The 18,620-nt window shown below is 33.7% G+C and overlaps 1 protein-coding gene across 1 annotated transcript; it reads left to right on the top strand.

Annotated features, from left to right (window-relative positions):
• Positions 1–16,865: 16,865 nt before the first annotated feature.
• Positions 16,866–18,284, top strand: LOC309961281 (ras-related C3 botulinum toxin substrate 1-like). Its single transcript, XM_082838362.1, has one exon. It carries the CDS (start codon positions 16,879–16,881, stop codon positions 17,455–17,457), a length of 579 nt encoding a protein of 192 aa, XP_082694488.1. The 5' UTR covers positions 16,866–16,878; the 3' UTR covers positions 17,458–18,284.
• Positions 18,285–18,620: the final 336 nt, after the last annotated feature.

The following is an 18,620-nucleotide window of genomic DNA, read 5'->3' on the forward strand; positions in this document are numbered from 1 at the left end:
AACTTATAATACTTATATGTTATAAATCCCATTATATAATTTTACTATACAGTTGACCCTTGAAAAACATGGGTTTGACCTGTGTGGGTCCACTTACATGCAGGTTTTTTTCAGTAGTAAATAATACAGTACTACACAATCTGGGGTTGGTTGAATTCACAGAGGCTGAACCGCAGATACAGAGGGTTGGCTATAAATTATACACCGATTTTCGACTGCACAGAGGGTGGGCATCCCTAACCCCTGCATTTATCAAGGGTCAGCTGTATTAGCTTTAAAGTTTCAATTATCAACTTAAAATTGTTTCAAATATGGAAAATAAGTCTAGTGTTTACACACATTTTTAGTTTTTTTTGGTGTTCTTCATTACTTTTTAAAATACAGATTTTCATCTGGTATCACTTTCTTTCTGTGTGAAGGAATTTTTCTAATTTGTACTTTAAAGATATTTGCTCCACTGCCTTCAGGCATACATTTTATCTAAGAAAAGTCTGTTGTCCTTCTAATCCTATTTTTTTTTTGTTCTACTGTGCCTTATTTTTTTTTAATCTACTGTGTGAGGGCAAAGGGTGTGTGGGAAATCTCCTACCTTCCTCTGAATTTTATAACTTAAACTTAAAATGATGTAAAAAATCCAAGTATTAATAAAAATAGCAGCCAATATCTAGGAATTCAGAATAATACATTGGCTAATTTATTTTGCTATAACCATTTTTTTTAATTCCTTTGTTCCAACTTTGAAGCAAATGGTGTCAAACACATAGCACTTCCTGCCTCATCAACTTCAAATCGTTTGGCTCAGACCATCTCCCTAAATTATGATGTAATATGATAAGTAGACCTATTATCAAACACTCATTGTCAATGTTACAGTGGGCATAATAATGGCCTTCTAGAGATGTCCACATCTAAATCTCTGGAACATAGGAGTATGTTGCTTTACATGGCAAAGGAGATTTAAGTTTGCAGATCAAATTAAATTTGATAAGTGACTGACCTAAAATGGTAGAGTATCCTGGATTATGCAGGTGTGCCCAATAAGGCCAGAGTGATGTGATATGACATGATTCAGCTGGTGCTGGCCTTGAAGAAAGAAAGGGGGCCATGAGCCGAGGAATACAGATGGCTTCTAAAAACATGAAAGGACAACAAAACAGAATCTCCTAGAATTCATGGATAAGCAGGAAGAATGACACACTGGGAGAGAGAGAGTGAGGAAGCTCCAAGCTCTTTCCTGCATGCCTTGCCTTATGCATCTCTTCCATCTGACTTTTCTTGGGTTATATCATTTTATAATAAACTGGTAATCTAGTAAGTAATCTGTTTCTCTGAGTTCTGTAAGCTGCTCTAGCAAATTAATTGAATCTGAAGAAGGTTTCATGGGTAACTCTGATTTTATAATTAGTTGGTCAAAAGCACAGGTGAGAACTTGGACTTGGAATTGGTGTATGAAATGGGAATCTGGTGGAATTGAGCCCTTAACCTGTGAGATCTGATGCTATCTCCAGGTAGATAGTGTCAGAATTGAGTTAACTGCCTGGTGGTTTTGGAAAAAACACATGTCAGAGCAGAAAAAAGTAAGAGAACAAACAATTTGAAGCTAAAGTACTATTGGAGATCAGATGGAGATCAATTTGAAACAAGGCTGTTAGAAGAAATAATAGACGCCATTAAAGAAACCTAAATTGATATACAGATACTTGATATAGACATATTTTCAGCAATCTTTGCTAAGAGAATTGTGCTTCTTTAAATTTTTGTTGAATATATCACCCCTTATTCTGATTTAATATCCAGAACACTGCAGCCAGAAAGAAATTTGAAGACCTATTATGGATAGTGCTAATACATTTTGAAAGAACATTAAATTCTCTATAGTTTAAAAGTAATTGGACTATTTTCTTTTCTATTTAAAAGAGTAATTGATTTGAGAAAACTAGAAAATATTTCTATCATCAAACCATTTAATTGTCTTCAGCCAGAACCTATACGAAAAAGAAATACTCTGCTCTGTATTTTTATGACCTCACCATGCTATTTCTATGATTTACAATGATATGATTCCAAGACATGGTGGTGGAACCTACAAAAGCACTCTAAGTCTTCACTGCAATCATTAAAAAAACAAAACAAAAAAAAACTACAGTAATGACAGAGGTTGTCTATAATCCAACAAGTATCTGCTCAATTTTCCATTGTCATGTAACTCTTAATTCACATTTTATGTAAAATACCGATATTATTATTGCACATTATTATTATTATTAGTTTTATTTTCCTAGTATCGCCATTTACAGTTCTTGTGACATACAGGCAGAAAGTATTTATTATTGTATGTATCCCTTTATTTGACAAAACGTAGTAAATATTTTGATAACTAAACATATTTTTTTAAATTTTAGGTTTTATTCTAGAGCAATTATACTTTCTATAGAACTAATTTTTTCTCATCAGCATATATTTTGTTTGCTGCCAGCTTTTTTAAAAGTCAAGATAGTCTATCATCTCTATGTTCACTTACCCAATAGTTTGTCACTTTAGACTGGACATCATTTATTTATAAAAGAGAAAATCATACCCTGAGGCATTATACCACAAGAAGCTTTAAAGTTTAAATGACAAAAATGGTAAGAACAAGAGGAGATACAAAAATAGAACCACTGCAAGAGAATTTTCATTATATGAATGTATTAATCTGTCATGTTTTCAAGCCTCTTTGAAGTTCAATACCACTTACCAACCACATTATCAATATGAAACTTTTATTCAGAGTGATGGACTCTACTAAATGACTATTTTTTAACATGTGTCTTACATGAAATTTTAAAGAAAATTTCTCACTATGCATGTTATAATCAAACATTAATCCTCTAACAAAAGAACACAGAATCTTCTCTATAATACCATTTGTGTGTGTGGGTGTGGGGGTGTAGTGTGTGTGCTCATAACACTAGCCTACTCAATATGGAAAACATTTTTTCCTACATTCATAACATATCCCTTTGAGTGAAATGTAAAATCAATAAAAGTCTGTAAAATAGTAAATAAAGAAGAATTTGGAGTCAGACAGTATTAAATAGCTATCACAATAGTCGTTCATTCAATGAACTCCTGAGCTTTACTACAACCCCTGTTTTTTCATCTGTACAAATTTCCTCCATTAAACACATATGTTTTGACTGTTCTAGATGCTTGGGATACAGATGAAAAAAATAAAGATTTTCCCTCATGGGTTTGGTGTCCTAGTTGTGGGAAAAATTGCATACATACGTAGGTTGGCAGGTAGGTAGATGATTAAATACATAGATTGACAGATAATTTTTCCCATATGCTAAATAATGTGAAAAAAGGAAAGAGAGTAATGGTCAGGGAAGTCAGGTAAAGTCTCTTCAGGGAGAAACTGATGTAAGCTGGAAAAATGAGTATTAAGTAGGCATATGAGACTCTGGACAATGAGCCTTCAAGATGGAGAGAGCAGGGAGTAAGACCTTGTGGCAGGAATGTACTTGCTGTGGTAATTGGACAAAAAAGAGAAAAAAAATGGCAGTTGAGTTAAGACATGTTCAGGGTTTACATTTAATCTCAAGTGTGGTTTGAGAGTTATTAACAGAGGCATTCTAATTTGAGGGTTTGTTGAGAACACTTTAAATTGTAAATGTATATAGGAATCTGAAACCCTAGTTTTCAATAAGTTTTTGACATTTTTTCATTCTTCAAGAACCAGTGTTTAAAGATTTTTCCCAGGCAGTTTGGTATTACAAAAAGAACACCATATGCATCAAAGACAAACAAACTTGGGTTTGACTCTTTTCTCTGACACCTACTATGTGATCTTGGGCCTAAAGGGATAAAAAGCCACCTCAAGAAGCTTCCATATCTCCTCAAAAACCATTTCACAATCTCATTTACCTCTACAAGTAGCACATATTCCCATTTCCCTTACAAAAAAGAGGGTTACAAATAAAATATAACAGGAATATTAAATATATAAATAACTATAATTATTGAACACTATCAAATATTAATATATTGTGATAAGAAGGATTGTAACAATATAATCATAATACAAGTATTCAAAACTTCATTTAGGAGATTTCTAAAGCCAGAAACATGTTGGCAAAACTTATCTACTGAATTAAATAAAACTTTGATTTTCCATGCTCCTTTGTTCAGAATAAACTTAGAAAAGGACAGAATCAGGTTACTCTCTTAGAAAGTTTCTAATCTAATAAATTTCATAAAGATGTTTAGTTAGCTCAATTTGCACTGATCCCACCTATCCAGGCTATTTTCATATTAGACTTGACACACTGCCTGTAATATTAATGAGTTTTGTATATAGATATTTGTGTGATGTGACTATTATAGACCTCATACTATCAGCCTGCAGTACCACAAAACAAATTAAAATAAATTAACAGAAGTAGAAAGAAATCTGTTTTTTTAAATGTCCATGTGGAAACATTTTTATGCCTCTATAACCATGTTTATTTCCACAGTAGCTGTGATATTTAACAACATCTTATAGGTTAATATATTTTTGAATCTGAAGTTCTAGCTAGAACTTCTCCCATTAAAATTGTATCAAATATTTTAAATAGTCAATAAGAGGTGGACATGATTGTTTTCATTTCTTTTCCATATAAATGTGGGTGTTGATTTTAGTTAGGCTGTACCTTTTCCACTATTGGGAGGGAGGTGAGGTAGATAAATTTTGTCTTATGCTCCAGGGTCATTTAATAAATGGAGAGGACTGAATGTTACTGTAGATCTTATATTTGAGTTTTTTGCAATAAGGGCAGAGACTTTGGGTTTGCCCACTTGGAGAGGAGGTGCATATATTCCCCATCCAAAAAAAAAAAAGTAGAGAATCCACCCCACAAGAGAAGACAGTAGCTAATACCAACAGTATGCTATTCAACCCCATTTCTCTTCCTGGGTCTATGGGATGACTATTTTTCCTAGCCTTCCTTGCATTTATTTGTGGTCACACTATTATGCTTGTGCCAATGGAATGTGCCCAGAATTATGTGGGTTACTTCCAGGCCTGACCCTGAAAATCAGTCATGACATCTTCCACGCTTTCTTTCTCTCCCATCCCCAATAGTTGGAACTGAAAACTCACGGATGATGGAGCCGTAGAATGGAAGGGGCCTGGATTACTGAATGAAAGGTAAAATTCTAACTTCCAAGAAGTTAGTTACAGTGCATATATATTTTATTTTTGTATCCAGAGTGCCTTCCACGCTTCCGGAAACACAGTGGCTGTTCAATCAATTTATGACTGACAGATGAACTGACTGGTAGAATGAACAGATGAATGTCTCAAAAGGGTACATTTGATTAAGTAAGCATCACCCCAAAACAACCTGGGTTCATTTCAGATTTAGTTTCAGATATAACTTAGTTTATTCTTTGTAAGTGAACATATGACAATAAAATCAAACACATATAGGTTCCTTGTTCAGTATTAATTTCCTATTGCTATAACAATTTGTTGTAACAAATTACCATAAACTTGGTGGCTTAAAACAACACAGATTTATTATTTTACAGTGCTGTAGGTAAGAAGTCTGACGTAAGTCTCACTGGGCTAAAATCAAGGTGCCAACAGGGCTAATTTCTTTCCAGAGGCTCTTGAGAATTGTCCTCTGCCCTTTCCAGCTTCCAGAGGCTGTTCACATTCCATGGCTCATGGCTCCCTTCCACTATCTTCAAAGCCTGCAACAGCAGATTTGGTTCTTACATCACAGTAATCTAACCTCCACTTCTACCTCCCTCTTCCACTTTTAAGGATCCTTGGACTACACTGGGCCCACTTACATAATCCAAAATAATCTCCTTATTTTAAGATCAGCTAATTAACAAAGTTAATTCCATCTGTAATTCCCCTTTGCCATGTTAGGTAACTTATTCATAAATTCTAGGGATTCAGATATGGATATATTTAAGAGGCCATTATTTTGTCTACCACAGTTCTTTTATATATAATTAATAGTTTATTATATTTAATGAAATTCATAAAATGTCATAATCAAGAATTTTCATAGGAAGCCACAGATTTCTATAGAACACATCAAACTAATTTTATTGATTTCCATTCTTGCATAGACTGAAAAAGTTAAGGAGATAAAACATGGAAGTTCTGCTTCAAATTCATATTAACATATTTGGAGTCACCCTGTATTATGCAGGATCAGTGTAGTTAAAGAATTTTCCATCTGTTATTATTTGTTATTTTACCAATCTACTGCATATGTAGGCCCTTAAAACAGCTGAAATAATCTCTTTCTGGAGGCTGCAATGTGCCTTTGTAATGGAGGGGATGATTTTGAGATATTTTCAGTTTCTATTGTGACCGTCTAGAAGTGTCTTGAGTGACATCAAATTTCACATTCATCCTTGTTCACTCAGAAACCCATTTAGCTTGGGGCAAATGAGATATATTCTTTCACATTGCTGACACTACTGAAGAGCCAAATAATGAAGGATCCTGCAGCTTTTGTTCTTCAATTCCCCAAATCCCATGTTTATACCATGGGTTTTTTTCATTGGAGAAAGGTTGCTCTCATAAAACAAAACTGCCTCAGATTTCATATCACTAGCACTTCCTGATACAAGGCACTTGAGTTCACAAGCTGAAATCTGTCATGTTCTCTGTTTATTATTTTCAGCATCTTTTTTCAGTTCCTCATCTAAATAAACCAAAACAAAAAGTAACTAACATTTGGTTATCTACCCACTGGTAAATTAAAGCTTTCGCTGACAGAAAAGAATGTTTGAGAACCTCAGAAATCTTGTTTCCTCTACTTTAAATACTACTAATTTGTTTAAGTTCTAACTACCCAATGTTTGTAATATTTGGCATCATGTTCTTTTTGATAATGACCATGGTCATCTGACCATCTCTTTGACTGCTATTATTAAGCCTACTGAATTTAAGGCTATATCAGTAATTTCAGCTGAAGAGTGAGTTTTTATCTTATCCTCTTAAGGCATTCAATGTTATCCTGATTGACACTCAAGGTCTAAAGAAATAACAGAGGAGTAAACCAATTGGTAGTGAAATAAGAGCTGAATATTAACTAAGCACAGCTTCTAGAGAGCTTTCAGACAGGAGTTCTGCAAGGGACAAACAACCTCCACGTGAGTGAGCACCGAAATAATAAGAATGGGAAAATCCTATCTGACTTCTAGTTGAAGTCTCCTGCTTCAAGTAAAGCAGATTTCCAAGGTCAGGTCTAGAGAATAACAGCATTTGAGCTCACTGGCCAGATGCTCCATTGGAAAGCAAAAGTTCAAGCCTATTGCTGGCAGAAAAGTGGGGAGAATGTAAAATAATTTGTGCTAAGGGCCAAGAATAAGTGATGAGCTAGAAAATGATCATCTTACCCATAATGGTGGAATACGGGCTGTACAAAGCCAATTTAGAATTCAGGTGAGAGAGTTAGTTCTGCTGACAAAATTTTGAGCTCCACCATGCTTTGCAACACTAAGTTGGACTTTCTGTGTTTCCTTAAGTTGACAGTCTCAGGCCATTTTTGTATCCATTTGGTTTCTTCATGTTATTCTCCACAGAAAAGTGAACTAGGTTTTAATCCCATGATTTAGAATGCAAATTTATCTCAGAATATAGAAGTTAGACTCACAAAGACTAATTTGGTTAGTCATCTGGGAGCTATTTGCATTACTTTGGACATCTGACACTGTCAAATTTAGACTGCTTTAGTTTATTTTTAGAAATATACTTACTAGAAGGGTTACTCTGGGAGATGATGTCAGAAGAGAAAAATATTATTTTTTTCTTTCAAAATATTTTCTTGCATTATTATGAAGAGGAATGCTGAGTGTGGCTATCTACTCACATAAAATTGAACTGGAAGTGCTTACTAAAGACCTCAATATTAGAAAGGAAATGATATAAATAGAAATTTTGTTTTTAAATCTCTAAAAAATAAATAGTCTTTGCTATCTTTTCTGTGATCACTGGTCTCGGGAACATCTTATTTAAAAGCTTCTATGGTAAGTTCCTTAAGTCGATTCTTATGGAATATACCTCCAAACTGAAGTCAAAGTATCACTCTTTACTTCTGTTTTTACTGTTGTTTTCACACATTTATGAAGAAGGTAGATGGCAATAACATTCTTTGAGACTCCACCATGTAAGAAGCATACTGGTAGTTATTATAATTAATCCTCACAATAACTCTGTGATACTGTGTATTGTTATAACTATTTTAAAAATGAAGAAACATATGGAGAAAGTAAATGATGTGTTCAAGAGTGTGAGTGAGGATGGAAATCCAGGTCAGCTTCATTTTAAATTCATGTTCTCTCTAATACACTGCACTGTCTCTGCGTGAAAAACAAGGTTTCCATTTCCCACACTTTACCTGTCTATCATTCTGCCATGCATATCCTCTCTCAGAAATGGAAAGAGTATACAAGTAAGACAGCATTTTGGCCACCACACTGACTTCAAAAGATAAATAATTTTTATCTCTATTTACCAGAATCCCTATGAGATTAACGTTAGTCATTAGTCAATCCCAAATTAAGTGGAGATATACATTTCTTTTGTTATTCTTGGCTTAATATTTTTAAATATAATATACATTATTATATTTAAAAAAATTTAAATATAGTACACATCATACCCATTATGTATGTATATGCATTTGTATATGTATATATGAATATATACATACATGTATGTATATACATACATATACATACATATACACACATATGTGTATACGTTCTTTATATGTTCTATAAATACATAAAGATATATATAATAGATTTATATATATATGTCATATGTGATATGATATATACCATTCAGAATAACAATAAAAGTAGGATCTATGCACTAAGCTCTACAATTAAGAAATAGAATATTACTAGTGTCTTTGAGGAACACTTTGAACCCATCCTCAATGCATAACTCTCCCCACAGGTAGTCATCATTGTTTTTTTCTTTCTTTACAGTTTTATCATGCATGTAAATATACCATAAAAGATATAGGGCTTAATGGCAAAAAAATTAATTTTATATAAATTGAGTCGTATTATATGTATTTCTCTGAAACTTTCTTTTTCAAAGTTTCATTGGTGAGATTCATTGTTTATGGGTATGTATGATATTGTGGTTTATAATGAGAAATATAGATTTTGTCTTCTACCTGGTTCCTGGCGTAGAGATCCAAAAACACTTAGAACTTCCTAAGTGATGAGAGCATAATAAAAGTGCCTTTGTTATATTAATGAGGTGACTTTTGGAAATCCCCTGAAGATGGGAGTCTGTTTTCCAAGGGAACCAACTATGATTAGAGGATTGGAACTTTTAGTTCATACCTCCCAACCTCTGGGAAGGACAGAGGCTGGAGGTTGAATAAGTCACCAATGACCAATGATGTAATTTATCATGTCTCTGTAATGGAATCTCCATTAAAAAAACAAAAGGAGGGGGTTGGGAGAGCTTCCAATTTGGTGGGCCAACAAGAATATATGCACATGCTGATGCTAAACTCCTCAGGGACAGAAGATCCTGTGGTCAGGACCTCTCCCTATGTATTTCTTCATCTGGCTGTTTATTCTTATCCTTTAATATCCTTTGTAATAAACTGTAATTTAGTAAGTAAACTAGTTCCTCGAGTTCTGTGAGCAGCTCTAGCAAATTGAGTCCTTGAAAGGGTTGTGGGAACGTTCAATTTATAGCCAGTTGGTCAGAAGCACAGGTAACAACCTGGACATGGTGTCTGAAGTGCGGACAGTATTGTGGGGCTAAGATCTTCACTTGTGGGATCTGACGCTATCTCCAGGTAAACAGTGTTAGAAGTGAATGGAACTGTAAGACACACAGCTGGTGTCCAAGAATTGCTTGGTAGTTTGAAAAAAGACACACATCTTACTTTCTACTTGTTCATTTTTACTGCTTTATAACAATCCAATGTTCCAATATAGAATAATTGATTTATCTATTCTTCCATCTGTGGTTTATTATGGAACTTATTATTCAAACTTATACAACACTGCTTTTGTTCTTACTCATTCCCCTGGAGCATATATGCAAGGGTTTCCCTAGGGTGTATATTCAAAAGTGAAATCACTGACCACTAGATGATACACATATTCAGTTTCATTAGGTAATACTGAGTTTATTTTCTAAAATGGATATACCAATTTACCTTGTATCCAGCAGTGTGTAGGAATTTCCGCTGTTTTATTTACCTGTCAAAATTTGACAGTCATTTTTTCTTATCTGGACATTTTTAAAATGTCTTTTCATTATATTTTTAATTTGCATTTCCATAATGACTAATGAGTTGATCATACTTAAAGCTGCTTGCCGACCAGCTTGCTTCTATGAATTTCCTGCTTCTGCATTTGTCACATTTTTCTATTGAGATATCTATTTTTCTTCATGATTTATAGTGATTCTTTTTACACTATGAGCATCAGGATTCTTTTTATGATGTATTTTGAAAATATTTTCTTTTAGTTTCTTTTCATAAATAAAAGTGTTTAATTTTAATGAAATTGATTCTATTATTTCCCTTAGGTTTTTTAATATTTTTAGATTCTTTAAGAATTTCTTATCTGCCCAAAGGTGGAAAAAAATATATTAACTTACAGTTTCTTAGATCATCTAATGATTTACTATCACAATTAATTTCATTATCCATCTGAAATTGACTTTTTTGTTTATTTTGTGAATTAGGGATTTAATTTTATTTTTGTTTGCATATAGATAATTAATTATCAGCACTTATCTACACTATCCCACTCATACACAGATTATCATAAACACTTTGTCTGTGGTGTAATATCAGTTTCCATAAATGAAATACTATTTCCAAGTTCTCTCTTCTGAATAATTCTAAACAATTTCTGGAATATTGACCTACGCTTGTCAGTGACGTTTGTTTAAAACTTTTTGATAAATTTGTTTTTTGTATTAATGGAAAGACTCTTATTTTTCTCTCTCAATTGTGCCTTGGCTAATTTTGAGTTCTCACTTTTTAAAGTACATTTTACCACCAACTTGTAATTTCCATTATGAAAAATGTTAGATTTTTTTCATTGAAATTTTACTCAATAGTTAAATTGGGGGCAAATGAATCTTTTATATTAAATATTTCTAACTTTGAATATTATATATCTCTACCTTTACAAAAGACTTTGATAAAGTCTCAAAATTTATAATTTTCTCACAATTATCTTGCAACTGTAATTGGATCTTGGTTTAAATAATGCCATTTAACTTTGTTGTTGGTATTTTCTAAATAGCAATCATACCATGAACAAGTAATAAGAGTTGTATTTCTTCTTTTTAATCTATATATTTGCTACTTATTTCTTGCCCTACTATGCTGATTAGGTCATCCAGGATGACATTGAAAAAGTAGGAAATTTAGGGCTAAAGAAAACAAATAGCTAGAAAAAAAAGACAGAAAAATGTATAGACAAATAATTAATTTCAATACAATTTTGAATCTTGAAATTAAAATTTAAGTGTTATAAAATTTAGACATTATTTTAAAAAATGTTGAGTGGAGAAATAAACTTCTAGATCACTTCAAGAAACATAAAGAAGATCGAGAGAAAGAGATTCAGTTGAATCACAATAAATTTTTTTCTAGTTTTCAAAAGGAAATTAATAATGTATATCAATTTTCAAGATTAATATAATAATGTAAGTGCCAACATCCAATTAAATATTGTAAAGATAGCTAGCAGATATTTAAAATGTCATGGATGTTACTCCTTTGTCTCTACTTATCACAGATAGTTATAATTATTGGGACAACACTAGTGTAGGGGAAAGGTTTAATAAAGGAAATATATTTTTAAATTATATACTTTTCTATTATTTCAAACTTTTAAAAATAGAATATTTTATGTGTGATAGAAGAAAATAAATTTGATAAAAGTAATGGGCTTTTTTCATTCCAATTATAGTTCATATACTTACAAATTTGAAGAGATAGGTATTATTTATGATACCTGAATTGACTGACACTTTTTCCATGCTGCCATTAAATTGTCCAAATATTTTTTTTTCCTGAAATTATACATTAATCCCATTCTTTATCACTTTTCAATTGAACTTTATATTTGTACTCAACAGAATATCACAAGCACAGTTTGGTCTAGATCTATCAAAATACTTCTTCTGAGTCCATTTAAAAAATGAAAATTATTGAAACCACCTCATACCTACTGAATCAACACCACTGGGAATAGCATCCAGAAATATTAACTTTAACAGTGTCCTAGGTGTTCTTGATATGTATTATATTTTGAGAACCATTGCTCTTACCCTAGAGTGCACATTGGATTTTTCTCCATACTTTCACTAAATACTACTAAGCTTCTGAGATTTTAATGTAGTAGCCCTGTGATGATAACTGAACATAGATATAGATAGGTAGATAGATAGATAGATAGATAGATAGGTGGATATATAGATATCTTTGAAGAGTTATCCAAGTAGTTCTGTTGCTTATCCTTTACTGTATAGAACATATAGTGGACATGAATTTGACTAACATCCCAACATATCTTTTAACAATCTGGTTACATTTTGTTAGTTTCCTATATAATGAGTCCTACCTTTACAAACTAGGACTTAAAATAACAATACAGCAACAAACAGACATATATTTCCCAGGTGCTTTTGCAAACACATAGACTAAGTCTCACTAATCAGACTCACCCAGCTAAGATTAATGAGGAAATAAACAGCATGTGGAGATATCACAGTTTGGTGGGGGGAGGTAAGAGCAATTTTTGGATAAGTTCTTTAAAAATTAGAGACCAAATATTTGGCTCAGAAGTATAATATCTAGAAAAATTAAGATTATCCAATGACCACTTTTATGAAGTATCATTGTTGTCAATTATCATTGTCAAATATATTCAATTAGGGATGAAGGATTGAATTGTTAAAAATGTAGGAATTTAAAATGTAGGTATTCCTTTACATTTGTTATTCATTCACATTAGAAGCTAATAACCTTAGAGATCTAGTATCAGTTTACCTGAGAGAAATATAAAATCTCTTGATATCAAGATTTAACAGGAATGTACATCAGACGCTCCATAAACCTCAATACTGTTTTTATTTCTTCTCTTCCTTTTTTCTTTTTGAACTGCAAAATATTCCACATAATTGATGTACACAGCTTGATGAGTTTGGAAAGAAGTATACACTTGTGAAACTATCACCACAATATCTGCCATAAACCTACCCATCCCCTCCAAAAGATTTCTCTCACCCTCTTATTTATTTATACAAAAATTTTAGTTTTTATTTTTAACTTAAAAACACGTAATATAAAATCTACCTTCTTAGCAAATTTTTAAGTAAACAATAGAGTGTTGTTAATTGTAAACACTATGTTATACAGTAGATCTCTAAGACTTATTCATTCTGGATAATCAAAACTTTGTACCCTTTGACATATACCCCCCTATTTTCCCCTCCTTTCTAGCCTCTCGCAACCACCATTCTACTCTTTACTTTTATAAGTTTGACTACTTTAGATTTGTAATATAAGTGGTATCAAGTAGTTTTTGTCCTTCTCTTTCTTTCTTATTTTACTTAGCATAATGTCCTCCAGTTTCATCCATGTTGTCACATATAACAGTGTTTCCTTCTCTTTTAACACTGAATAATATTCTGTTGTGTACATATACCACGTTTTCTTTATCCACTCATCTGTTGATGAACATTTAGGTTGCTTCCATATTTTAGCTATTGTAAATAATGCTGTGATGAGCACGAAAATGCAGTGATCTCTTCGAAATTTTGATTTCATTTCCTCTGGATATATAGCAAGATGTGTGATTGTTGGATCATATGGTAGTTCTATTTTTAATTTTTGAGGAATCTCCATATTGTTTTCCATAGTGGCTGTACCAATCTATATTTCCACCAAATGTGCACAAGGATTCTCATCTCCACACCTTTGCCAACATTTGTTATCTTTTTTTTTTAATAAAAGCCATCCTAATGGATATGAGGTGCTATCTCATTGTGGTTTTGATATGCATTTCCCTAGTTATTAGTGATGTTTATTACCTTGTTATATATCTGCTGGCATTTTACAACTCTTCTTTGGAATAATGGCTACTCAATTTCTTTGTCCATTTTTTTTTATTTGGGTAATTTCTTTTTCTGTTGAATTGCTCTTGACCTTTGTGACATAATAAGAGTGTATATCAAATACTCCATAAATCTCACTACTGATGTCTATTTCTTATAGCAAAGACAATATGCAATTTCCTTCTCTAAAAAGGAATAAAAACAGAATTTCTTTCAGGTTGCTTGTGATACTACTGAATACTTTTTTTGAAAAAATCCTCTTATTTAAACTAATTTATATCAAATTTAGTATATGCATGTACAATTTTTGAGGTCAAAAAAAACATTAAAATGTATTCTTTTTAACCAAAGTAAAAAATAAAATTGGTAGATGTTGTTCTTTCCAATCATTTGAGACTGAGACTGTAGATCATAAATATTTTAAACTATTATAAAGAAAACAGAGAAATACTCAGAATAATTTTTACTCAAAATCACAAAGCTATCTTTTAAAGCTATCTTTTTAAAATTACTTTAGAAGAAACTGTTGAAGGGAATGGAGAGCATCAAAACAAAGTGAATACATAAAGCCAGGACCATTCTTTTCATAAGGATTTAAAAGTTAAAATATTTTGATTCATAAAAAAGAAATTATTTATTACATAAATAGGTTAAAAATAGTGATGATTGTGCAGGTACAATATATTATGGATCAAGATTATATACATCTAGATACTGAAAAATATGCCTTATGTTACAGGTCTGCGTTGGCTTAACTAAGACCTAGAAATCATCTCACCTGACTGAAAAACAGATTTTGAAAACATGTAGAGAGGACAGATTCACTGACCTGTATAATCTCCATAATTTCCCAGGTCATATCTGTCTTGACTCTCAGACTCCTCTAAGTAGGAACTAGAAATCAAAAAAATTTTAATTCGCTTAAATTATCCCTTATTCCATACATTCTATTTTCTTTCCATTTTTTCAGCTCTTGGCAAGATGAAAACTGTCTTAACCTGCTAGACTTTTGGCCTAAAATAGATTAGGGCATTTATCTTTTGTCTATACAAACCTGGCTAATCTAGCCACTGCCCAAGCTTCAAGGAATTACAGAGCCCTCGCTTATGAAAAATATGTGATAATGTTTTGGAAAATAATACAGAGCTTGTAAAATGATGCTTGCCACTCTTCTTTCCCAAGTCTTTTCAAATATTGTTAACGTAAATGCACCCCACTCCTTCCAGATGAATTTGGACTCAGCCACAGTTCATACAATACCACATCTTGCACATTGGTACTGGGCTTGAAATCTTTGGCTTGAATCTGTTACAAACATGACTGTATCACCTTAGGTATTGGCATACTATTCTCCCTATCTTCTGGAGAGATTGAAATGTGTAACAAAAGACTTAAGTGGTAATAATAAATTTTTGAAGACAGAGTCAGAGGAAGAGTTAAATTGAATCTTTTGTGAAGATTGATGAATGAAAAATCATAATGATTTATTGCAAGGTAGGAAGGAGTTGTCCAGCTGAGGACCAGTTGAGTGAATGCCTAAGGAGATGTGTAACGAATTCTTCTATAGTATATTGAACACAGGAAAAGGAAAAATAAAATTTACAAATATTTTTTGATAACTATGAGATATGATCTATGTGAGGAATTTATTTTATATATATACACATAGGTTTATCTCATGTAATACTCTGAACAACCTGTGTATTATTTGGCAGAAATCCTTTGAGGTCTTGAATGTCTGATAAAAACCAAACAGATAAAAATTCTAAGGGTGAAAATCAGTAAATAAGCAAAATCAATTAATATAATATACAATACATTAGTGTTTAATAAGTACTTTGGAGAAATAATAGAGAAAAAAGATAATTGATGCTGGTGTTAGTGGGACATGAAAATTTTTAAAGTGTGCTGTACTGCATACATCTATTAGCATGGATGATTAATTTTCTTCTCCTATTGTGCATCTCTGTACAATAGCATCTAGAAAGCTAAAAATTACATTTCCCAAACATCCTTGAAACTAAAATTCTGGGTACAAAAAATGGACCAATTTGGTGCATTTAGGTGAGCTTCGTAAGGGAGAAATGAGGTGAAGACCATTTCTCTGCAGAGTCTTTGCTCTTTTCTAAGGAAAAATTATGGTTACAAAGTTCTAGATTTAGTCATCAATTTCATTCCCATGTATCAAGAGTTGTAGTGGAAGCTGAATTCTAAGAGGCATTTCTAAAATCATAGACTATAGCCTACTTCCTCAGTCTCTCAAATTGTTTTTTCTAAACTTATTTCCATGTATTAAATCCTTTTCTGAGTGTGTGTGGGGGAGGGATAAATTGGGAGATTGGGATTGACATATATGCACTACTATATATAAAATAGATAACTAATAAGAACTTGCTGTATAGCACAGGGAACTCTGCTCAACACACTGTAATGGCCTATGTGGGAAAAGAATCTAAAAAAAAAGAAAAAAAGAATGGATATGTTCCATATGTTCCACATATGAAAAAAAGAACAAAAACAGAATCTAGACACAGACTTTATACTCTTTACAAAAATTAACTCTGGAGTTTTCCCCAGCTTTGGGTGGTGGCTGCAGCTGGGCTCCGGCTTCACAACGGCGGAGGGCAAGGCGGCGTGGACAGCGGCCCCGGCACCCCGCGCCCCGCTGCACGCAGCCGCGCGCCCGCCCGTCCGCCGCGCCCCGAGCTCTGCGCTCTTCGCCTCAGTGCCCGGCCGCCGCCGCTGCGGCCCAGAGAGCGGCCCAGATGCAGGCCATCAAGTGTGTGGTGGTGGGAGACGGAGCTGTAGGTAAAACTTGCCTCCTGATCAGTTATACGACCAATGCCTTTCCTGGAGAGTATATCCCCACTGTCTTTGACAACTATTCTGCCAATGTTATGGTGGATGGAAAACCGGTGAATCTGGGCTTGTGGGATACAGCTGGACAGGAAGATTATGACCAATTACGTCCCCTATCCTATCCGCAAACGGATGTATTCTTGATTTGCTTTTCTCTTGTGAGTCCTGCATCATTTGAAAATGTTCATGCAAAGTGGTACCCTGAAGTGCGACACCACTGTCCCAACACTCCTATCATTCTGGTGGGGACGAAACTTGATCTGAGGGATGATAAAGACACGATTGAGAAACTGAAGGAGAAGAAGCTGACACCCATCACCTACCCGCAGGGCTTGGCTATGGCCAAGGAGATCGGTGCCGTCAAATACCTGGAGTGCTCGGCGCTCTCGCAGCGAGGTCTTAAGACGGTGTTTGATGAAGCTATCCGGGCGGTTCTCTGCCCGCCCCCCGTCAAGAAGAGGAAGAGAAAATGCCTGCTGTTGTGAATGTCCGGGCCCCTCCCGCCTGTCCCCGTCCCCCAGGACCCTTTGTACGCTTTGCTCAAATGGTGGAGCCTTCGCACTCAATGCCAAGTTTTTGTTACAGATTAGTTTTTCCATAAAACCGTTTTGAACCAATCAGTAATTTCTAGGTTTTGTTTGTTTAAAGTGTAAGAGTTCAAACTTTCACATCCTATTAAAGTTTAGCCCTAAGATGACGAGCTTCCTTAAAGCCTTATTTCTCAAAGCCCCTATTCTTGCTCAGATTAAGAGTTGCCAAAATACCTTGTGAACTAAGTTGCATTGTTGGACTAAGAACTCTAAGCACTAAACTGTTCAAAGACCTTTGTCTGGAAGAGACTAGCTTCTGAGGCAGGAGATGCAGACGCTCGCTAATGAGTTTCAGACGCGAAGAGCAGTACAGCCTCCTTCCTGAAACGTTGCCATTTAATGCATCCTGATTTACCAGTCCATGTTCACTACCTAACACTGTACTGTACATCATAATGAACGAGTGTAACAGCTCAGCTCTTTGGATCAATCTTTTTGATTTCGTAGTGAGATTTTTAAAACAAATTAGTGTATTAGCTTTTGTGAGATTTTGAACAGAGCTTTTACTCCCATGTTCCCTCCGATGAAGCATTCTGCTCTGGCCGTGGGTCCACTGGGTGGAGTGTGTGGAACACTTGTGATCAGAGGATGAAGACAGTATTTTAACAAAATATGGAGATTAATTTACACTACATTGTATACGTAATAATTAAACTATTAAAAGTGTCACGGGTAAACGTTTTTAAAGGTTAATTTCTGTCAAATGCAGTAGATGATGAAGAAAGGCCAGTATTATCCGTGTTTTCTTAAGCTTTTCCTTTTCCTTAAACGTGCCCATCCCTCCTGAAATTGGGCACTTAATCCATCTTTGACCTCATCATTCTCATAGTTGCTAACTTAGTAAGTGCTTTTCTTATAGAACCCCTTCTTAATGAGCAATATGCCTCCTTGTATTATAAAATCGTTCTGAATATGCATTAGAAAATTTTTTTTGTAGATTAGTAAAAGTGCATTCCTGTTTTCATGTTACCTTATCCAAAGCTAGTAAGTGCTTTCCTTGGTTTTCTAGTAACTAGGTGTAAAAATCCTATGTTGCAGCGTTACAGTTTTTAAAATAC

Source organism: Leucopleurus acutus (genome assembly GCF_964270905.1).
Source record: "Leucopleurus acutus genome assembly, chromosome: 4".
NCBI lineage: Eukaryota > Metazoa > Chordata > Mammalia > Artiodactyla > Delphinidae > Leucopleurus > Leucopleurus acutus.

Coding starts and splice junctions, on each gene's coding strand:
- LOC309961281 (XM_082838362.1), top strand. CDS start 16,879: ATGCAGGCCATCAAGTGTGTGGTGGTGGGAGACGGAGCTGTAGGTAAA.